We start from the raw sequence: 9,569 nt of genomic DNA, 5'->3' as shown, positions 1-9,569 counted from the left end.
TCGATTATTCCCGAATACCCAAATTACTCCCCTTATCGAACCGAATGCTATGTGGCATGTTATGCGCAAACTCTTAAAGTGCATTATCTTCATCACTTTTTCGCACGTGAAAACCAAGAGTTGATGATTTTCCTTATCAACCCTTGCAATTAAATTTCAGCTAAGATTCTTTACAATTACAATCTAACTTTTCTGTGATAATTATGATCAACTTATCAAATTGTTATTCGTGTTAATTGAAAGAGTGAAGTATTGAAACCCATATGTGGTGTATTGGGGAATATCCAGCACAAAAAATATCAATTTAAAAAGCTTTCTGCAGTAGAATTTCATACTGGGCATAAATTTATATTCTACTTATTTTTTATTTATTTGAAAGTAAAAAAGAAGTTCTTAACCGTTATATGTAGTAAAAGATTATTTTTACTTGATAGTAATAACAATAAATTATAATTAGTCATAAAAATAATAATATTATTACTTTTATTGCTCTTCTTGAAAATATGCATGAATTTTCATTTGCAATCGAAGTATATTTCACAAATTGTTAATACTTTTGTCAAAATAGACAAAATGTTAAATAAGTGATTCTTAAGACTCAAATCACATTAAAATTGTAATTAAACAAGTGTGATAACACCGTTAGTCTCGCTATATCGACTTACGAGAACCGCATATTGAATATTAAAGAACTTAATTAAAGGATTTATTTTATTTTACTCTAATTTCGGTATTTTGATTCACTTAGTTTTAGTTTACACACTAGAGAAATTTATATCTGTATTTTATATAACACAGCGTAAGCAATATTCTTCAATATAGATATAAATTTCTCTGTAGGGGCCATTAGAACTTATCCAGGCAGAAATGTCGTCATGTAAAGCCTTTACTCCAAGGAACGTATGGTAAGTTTTAACATTGTGTCGATTTTGATAATAATTTCTTGATTTGAATTCTGGGAGGTAATTTAATTTACATTGTTTCACTAATATGTGATAATTTATGACCACTACATACTAGAGAAATTTATGTCCATATTGAAGCGAATTGCCCACACTTTTCTCTAGTATGTAGTAGGGGAAGGGCTCATAATTTTGGACAGGGTGTTTATAAGCAGCAATGTTCTAAGTTTAAAGTGCGATATTTTCTGATAATTGAAACACGGAAATGACCTTTGGTTTCTATTATCATTAAATCAACCTATTGACCGAAATTCATCTTGCGATATTTTCATTAGGGGAGGGTGGGGCAGTTTCACCCCTAAATTGCAAAATGGATTTTGAGATCATTTTGTAAAAATATGATAAACAGAATTAAAACTTTATATATTCTGTGAGTTACAGTTAGGTTTTGGGTTAATAAAAACAATAACAATAATCCTTTAACTTCATTGGTCTATTGCGGAGAAGATGATTTGATTTGAATGGAGGAATGCGTGAAAGTCCCCGTTTCGGGGCAGTTTCAAGATAAATAATGAGGCAATTTTTGAGAGAGAAAAAATGTGTTTATATGAAACTTGCGATATCAGAATTGATTAAAATTACTATTTTAAAGTCTTCTAGGACTTTAAAACATAAAAATATAATCAAGCAAGAGCTTTATAACAGAATTTTAACTCTTATTGATCATACAGTGAAAATAAAATATCGCCACAAATTTCAAATCCTATTTCTCATTAATTGAGCAATTTTCTTTAATATTTTATACGAAAGAAATGTCTTTTGTAGTTCTAAGCTAATTCAGAACATAAATGGATCAATATGTCGCCTTAGAACATGTCGTTTCTAGTATAACAGTTTTATAAAAGTATTTTAAAATCTTTAATTGTCATAATACTACAAATAAATTATAATATCTGTCTGAAAACATTCTGAAAAATATTATAACAATTAACTTTAGTGTTTTTAAGCACTTAAAATCAATGAAAGATTGTTTTTTTTTATTTTTTGTTAATGAGTTTTTAGAAAATCTACTTCCCAAAATTTCGAACTTTATCGACAAAAACAGCTACAAAACGTTCTCTGTGATTGCTTTAAGTTAATTTTGATTAAAAAAGTAAATTATTGGACACAGGAAACTTCTCCATGTGCTTGCTTGAAACTGCCCCTTACGCAATTTCGGAACTCAAATCAAAATTGTGAGAACCGTCTTAGAATTCATTCAACGCTAAAAGATTTATAATAATCATAAAACCACTAGCAAATTAATACAATTATGTTACTTCGATAAATAAGTGCAACGGTTCAGAAATTGTTGAAAATAAGACATTATAAAAAGTTTCATTTTATTGCAGTTTTATAAAATCAATTACAGAACTCAAACGGGAAGCGTTACGAAATTAATTATTTTTATGAACATGGGTCTCAGTTATATCTTCAGTAACATAAAGGTTTTATTTCATTCCTTTCAAAGAGATAAGAAGAATATGCAAAAATTGAAACTGCCCCGTCGTTAAACTGCCCCACCCTCCCCTACTAATTGATTTTTTTGTCACTCTCTTTTCAGAAGGGTTGTTTAGAAACTTTGCTTTATCTGTTTATCATCTTTGTTTTTACTAGAATTAGTCTTAATACGTTTAAAAATGAATTGATAATGTAGAGGTCAATTTGACACACATTTTGGACACTTTGGTTGTAATTTTGGACAGCTCATCCACCTCAATAGGATGCCATTGTTTTCCATTTTAAGAACCAATATTACCAAATTCTCTTTCTGTTTATGTAAGGGAACCGCAGAATTACACAAAAAGTCCGGAAATTTTCCAAATCATTCATTAAAATGAGTTGACTTCGCTTCATCACAAAAGCTAAAACTACACGAAATTTCGAGAAAAAACACCTGCCTAAAATAAGAAGTATCACCTCACTGGTGAATCTCTTAGAAAATTGGCGATTTTTCACACGAATAATGTAATTCACAAAGGTAAATCTTACTTCACGTCAAATGCACAAATCACTATTAACATGAATCAACACAATATTCATGAATATTTAATAATATCACTTGAAATATCGTGAAAAAAATGTTAGTAGGGGAAAGTGCCCATGCTTTACACGGTCCCAAGTTTTACAATGACTAAATTTTTCGTATGTTTTTCAATAAATGTGACTCATCTCATCTATATTTTAAAAACTAGGGGAAAGTGTTTTGTGTTTAAAATATATCGCAGAGTCGCATTTATTCAGAAACATAGGAAAAAATTAGTCATTGTAAAGCTTTGGACTGTGTAAAAAATGGGCACTTTCCCCTACTTCACCACAGCTAAATAAGACTGAAGTAAACAAGTATCATATTTCTCGTAAGCAATTGCTAACACTTAAATTTCAACAAAGCAATTTTAACTCAAATCATATTCAAAATTTAATGAATTTAGTGTTAAAATCTTCCAAAAAGAGCAAATATTTTTATAGAACTTATTATTCATCAAATATTGGAATAAAAATCCATAATTTTTTTTCAATTTATTTTTAGTGTCCAATTTTACCCTCAAAGTGTCTAAAATTTAGAAACCGTCCAAAATTATGAGCTCTTCCCCTAGATGCTGTTAGTGTAGAAGATTCAGGGATGGTTAAGACAATTATTTGATGTCGTCCCCTACGCTCCTTTAATAATATTGTTCTCTTCATATGATAATTATCTATTAATCTGTAAGCATATAAGGAACTAATTCTAAAATATGCACCATTTATCTTCAGTATTTCTAATATGGTTTGAAGTTTGAATAAGTAAATTGCTCAATCCCTATGATGTGGATCGGGATGAAATTTTAGTACCTATATCACAGCTGTTTATTATACCTTATTGAACAAAAAACTTAAACCCTCTCACTAACCTGAGTCGAGTTATAAATGAGTCAAAGCTCTAGAATTGACAGGCTTACATTTTCAGTTTTAATTAACATTTTGACCATTTAAGTATTCGGTGAGCACTAGTCAGTTCAAATAAACAGAAGTAGGTAGGGTGGCGGCATTACTTGAGGCCACTGTCTTTACTTATGACCTCCCCGCAAAAAACTTTACAATGTCAAAAAATGATTTCGGAAAACATTAAAATTAAAAATATTTGATGTGTTTCAATAGCAAATCACATTTTTTCGATTTTCGGAATCATTTTCTGACAAAAATTGCGACATGGCCATAAGTAAAGACAGGCTACAAGTAATGCCGCCACCCTATATCTTGAAAACCCAAATTAACTAACTAGTTCGTGCAATTTGAGAAAAGTTTTCATGTTTTCAATCTTGTAGTCTACGTTGAGGTGTTACCAATATGTAGGGTGATAAAGTCAATTTTTTGGCAAAAATATAGATTTTCCAATCTATACATTTTACTCATATCGTGTTTAGTCCATCCGACACCCAGATATTTTGGCTTTAATTATATGAATTTTATATTTACCCAGACATTTGACTACTAATTACTGCATTATACCCCCATCTTTCTGTTTCAAATCAAATTTGCAGACATTTCGAGTTGGTTCACCACATTATAAATTTTACCTGCATTAATAGACCTGCTACTGGTTTTCTCATTCTTTAAGTTAAGAGAATATCTTTTCATTAAATTGATACGTCTGGACTAAAGTTTTTTTTTCAATTATTATTGGAACGCGGAAGTTGTGTTTTTCACCAAAGAGATGGTTTGAACGTCATGAGCGTGTATATATCAGTCTGGCGATTATCACACATGCGTTCTGTGATATTGTGATCACACGATCGAGCCTCCTAAAATGGAGAATACATTTTATTAGTGATTGGCTGATCATTACACCACTCAACTTCTTAATGACCTTGATACAATTTTTTGCAACTTATTCAAATTTGACTGGGAGGTAAAGGTGAAATTTTTATATCTTGTCTATACACTTCTTTCATAAGAAACTTATATTGCTATAAAAGTTTATTTAAAAAAAAATAAGAAAATATTTACTGAATTTCGTGTAAAAGAATTAAGATTTATAAATACGATATAAAAATTCCTGCATAGGCGAAAGCGCGCTACCTTCAAACGACTCAAGCTTCGGACAATTCAATTTTTTCAATGTGTTATAAATGGATTTAGTCTATTCTAATATTATATTTTAATAACTAGTCCAATGCCTCAAATTTTCATAAATGAAATCCATAAGGAACATAGAGAAAAAATTGAATTGTCCGAAGCTTGAATCGTCCGATGGTTGCGCGCTTTCCCCTATATAATATTGTTGGACATACAAAGAAAGCAATATGTATAGGTGATACAGCTCTAAATAGGGACAGTGCCTATAAATCTCTTTTAAGCCATAAGGGCTACATTTGCTATATAGAAATCATTTAACTCCTAAAGCTTTTTTTTCAAAATCCTAAGTTTTTATAATAAAAATTTTAATATTTTATTTTAATACAGCAAACTAAATTTAAATAGAGACACAGTGAATTTCGTTCAGATTTTTAGATAATAAAAACTTAAAATATCACGTTTTTTGTCCATTAACCACATACCTCAAAGCAAGTTCATAAAGTTTCGTAATAAAATAAAAAAGTCTGCCAGACTTTCCATTTCAGTCGAGACACAAATGGGAGTATTATAACAGCTAACTGGGAGATTTTCTCCAGACACAAACCTCAGGGGAAAATTTTCCGAGACTCTTCGGTACATAGCACAATGGGGTGCATTTTTACAATATCCTCTTTTAGTAGCAGGATTTAGAAGGATTGGGTGACCGATGACCCAATTTTTTTCCCTACGGACACCTAAAATAAGTCGGAAAATAAAACGCCCAATTTTTAACTGTCTCGTCTTTAATGCGTTAACATTCTGACGCTACAGTAAATACTTTACACATCCTTACCTAAACATTTTTCGGTTTTGTCTAAAGTTTTTTCCGTCTAAGTCGTCAAAATTTTTAAACCTTCGCAAAATAGAAAAAACGAAAATCCTTCTTTATGGCATAATCGTATCCAGTCCCATCCAAAGTGAAATTATTGCATTAAAAGAATTAAAAATCGTTTTGTAAAAAGTCATGAATTTATTTGATTGTCCAGAAAATCATTTTTTGAGCTTTCAAAAATGTCCCATATCCCAGAAAAGAATTTTCCACAAATTTTCAAGTTGCATTTCATCCTAAGCAGAAGCTCTATTGACTCGATTGGAATCTCCAAATGATGGATAATGGAGTGTCTTCAGGAATCGAATGCAATCAGTCTTCAAGTGCACGATGTCAGGAATGGCTGTGAAACGGGGGCGATTGGGGCTGCTGGTAGGTCATGACGATTTAGGCAATATAGCTATAAGCTGGATAGGCGGAAATTGGGGCCCGGTAGTTGTTAAAGTAGCTGTAGGAGCTGTAGCCATAGGGAGCAGCATATGTGTAGGGGAGGCGGTAGTTGTAAGCATAGGAGTATGGGCTGGCATAGGCAAGAGGAGCAGCGGCGGCGTATGCTGGGGCAGAGTACAGAGCCGGTGACTGGTATGCGAGCAGAGCACCAGGCTTAGCAGCGGCCACAGCCAGTACACAAGCGAGCACCAACTGAAAAATTTAGATCCCACTTGGTTAATTTAAGAAATTTTCCAAAACAATTGCATTCTAGATGAAAATGCAACAGAACTACTCTGGGAATCAAAATAATTTTTATAACTTTAAGAACTATTTGTTCCTAAAGTTATATAAAGAACTATAAGTTCTTACCAGTTTGAACATTTTGATTGTTGTTTTGAAGGGGGTTTGTTATCACTGTGAAATCACAACTTGAACTATGTGCAGAGTCTTGGGTGTACTCCACTTTTATACCCAAACCGTGGAGGAGATCCTCTTTCCTTCTCCCTCTTTTTTTACCTCACATACGAGGAAGATCATCGACTTCAACTAGTTACCAAGATGCAAGGAAATGCAGACAATTAAGACCAAAAAAAGTTATCATATGGCAACTTCTTTCAATAACTTGCCGTGAACTTGCTCTGTGATGAACAAAGAGAATTTTTATACTCTCCCAATCGAACAACCACTCTTTACTCCATAAACAGTGAGTGGTGTTATAGGTATGAGAAAATTATGTTGTTCACATGAATAAAGAAGTGATGATATATATATATTTATATATTATTCTGTTTTGCTGCATTGGAGGCTTCTTCCCTATGTTTTATTTCATTTTGATACAGCAATTTTCCGTGAAATATGATTTTTATTTATTTTTTTTCTCAGAGAAAAAAACAAAAAACAACTTAACTGAACCACATTTTAAAAGACACACGCAACAGAAGACCTTGATATTATGGAAATACATTATTCTGAATTTCAATCAATCACATTAAGCAGATCTTTATTTTACTACTTCTCGTTTTATTAATTTGTGGATTCAAAATCAAAAATGTACATCTCTCAAAATAGTCTAGACATTGTTATCAAACCTATAATAGTATTAAACCCAATGTCAAGACATATAACAAGAATATAAATTAATAGACTTGTAGACATATTTTTGAAAGTCTTTAAACTTGGTTATTGATCCTATATCTTGAATTATTTGAGCAGTATTTTTCTGTGAAAGCAACAATATATATAATGTAAAATATTAACTAAAATAAAAATTTAATTACCATATTTACTACCTATTTTATATTTACTAAAATAAAATAACTTAAATATTCACTAGTTCAAAGAGATCATAAATGTAATTTCATATGCTCACTTTAAAAATCGAGTGATAGTTTAAAATCTACAATAATTTGAAAGGACAATATTATAAAATGCTATGAGATAAAATAAATCTTACCTAAGTTATCATATTCATAAGTATACGTAGAAAACATGAAATTACAATATTTTATTACTTTAACACTTTTTGACAATTTATTACTCGAAAACGGCTTGACCTATCTTAATGAAATTCGGGTCAAAGTCTATATGACTTAAGCCTTAAATATACAGTAGACTCTCTCTCAATCGGGCATATGGGGCAAAATGTCATCCAAATTATCGATAGGTTTGGACATCAAATCCATTGTAAATTCCACAAAAAGCGATCAATTATAAAGAATCATGATAAAATAAGAGGAACTACAGCGAATTTGAACAAATTTGCTTCATAGGGGGAAGTGGGGCTACTTTGAGCTGTGGGGCTACATTGTTATACGATATTTTCGCATATTTCTAAAGGAAACTGGGTTTTTACATGATGTAATTTGGATAGACAACATAATTGTGTATATAAATAAAATAATTGTAAAGACCAGCTTCACTTAGAAATAGGCGAAAAAGTCGTATAATAATCTAGCCCCACTTCCCCCTATTAAACGTGAAAATTGTCAACAAAATTTTTCGCCCGATTGAAAAAGAACCGATTGAGTGGGAGTCTACTGTACATATTTTTAGAAATTCTCCCACTGACTGCTCCATCTGGTAGGTACCATTCAAACTAATTATCGACGACTCAGAATATAAGTCGAACAACTCGATTTTTTACAAAAATCGTTTTATTCGCTTTTTGGATACATCTTTATATCCTCTACCTTCCCTGTGAATATTATTATTTGAAAGTTAATATTTTCAAAGTTTATAGAGATTTTAAATCTCAAAAATCTTATATACTTTGCATGTAAAATCTCAGCTTCAAATCGCTCTCCTGTAAAATTTGCCTAGTGCGAGTTATTCGTTTCTTATTCTGAGCGATCGTTGTGTTTTAAAACCATCGAGCATTACAGGGCAAGAAAATGAAAACTTTTCTCGTGTAATAGAAAACCACCGATATTTTCGGAATCCTTGACGTGTCTTGGACATATCTCTTAAAGAAACTTATAGTACTAACTTATAGAAATGGGTAGAACCGGTAGAACTCTTTCATAAGACCTGCTATTTCTCAATAACGGTATAGGTATCCTAAGTTGTTGGTGCCAAATAACGATTTCGAAAGGGGAACTCTAGGAACATTTTCCTAAAAAAAACTATTTCCATATTTTTATATTTTCATTGTAATTATCCGGATTTTCCTCCAATATTCTCGAATGTATTTTAATTCTATTAAAAATATTGCATCCTTTTGTCTCCTTTATGGAAATATTCTCCTTAAAAAATAAGCTAGGGTTACTGAAGATCATAAGGTTGAAAAAGTAGCGTTATCAAAAGAATTTTAACAAAAGGTTCAGAGTATAATGGCTTATAATTAAAATATTTACTCTTAACCTATTATTCAAAGTTTTTGAATAGCAGTATACATTTTAGAACCCTACGATCTTAGAGGCTTTAACTATTTTTTCATGGAGGATATTTATGTACAGGAGACATTTCTCTACAAACAATTCTTTTTATAAATTTGAAGGATATTAAAAGATTTATGAGGAAAATTTGAAAACTTGTAGGGAAAATGTTTGTTCTAAAAAAATCTTCCTTGAGCCCTCCTCTACAAATTGTTCTTTGAAACGACCAACATAAGATAAATCGTTAATGTAAACAATGTTTTGTAAAAAAAAATCGTTACATTTCTTAAACATATGTTTTATGCTCTAGTGGTCTAGTGCTTTTCCTACGTACTTTTGAGGTTGTTCTCGGAATAAAAGTTTTTAACTTTGCCAATATGTAGGGTAAAGTGATATAAG

The 9,569-nt window shown here is 31.2% G+C and overlaps 1 protein-coding gene across 1 annotated transcript; it reads right to left on the bottom strand.

The window, feature by feature from the left end:
* Positions 1 to 5,986: 5,986 nt before the first annotated feature.
* Positions 5,987 to 6,739, bottom strand: LOC129801621 (uncharacterized). The gene is made up of 2 exons (XM_055846844.1): positions 6,667 to 6,739; positions 5,987 to 6,507 (listed from the first exon to the last, which is right to left on the bottom strand). The coding sequence occupies exons 1-2, from the start codon at positions 6,676 to 6,678 to the stop codon at positions 6,253 to 6,255; spliced, it is 267 nt and encodes an 88-aa protein (XP_055702819.1). The 5' UTR covers positions 6,679 to 6,739; the 3' UTR covers positions 5,987 to 6,252.
* Positions 6,740 to 9,569: the final 2,830 nt, after the last annotated feature.

The sequence above is a fragment of the Phlebotomus papatasi genome, chromosome 2, assembly GCF_024763615.1.
Source record: "Phlebotomus papatasi isolate M1 chromosome 2, Ppap_2.1, whole genome shotgun sequence".
Taxonomy (NCBI): Eukaryota; Metazoa; Arthropoda; class Insecta; order Diptera; family Psychodidae; genus Phlebotomus; species Phlebotomus papatasi.
This window is presented reverse-complemented; position numbering and strand designations above follow the sequence as displayed.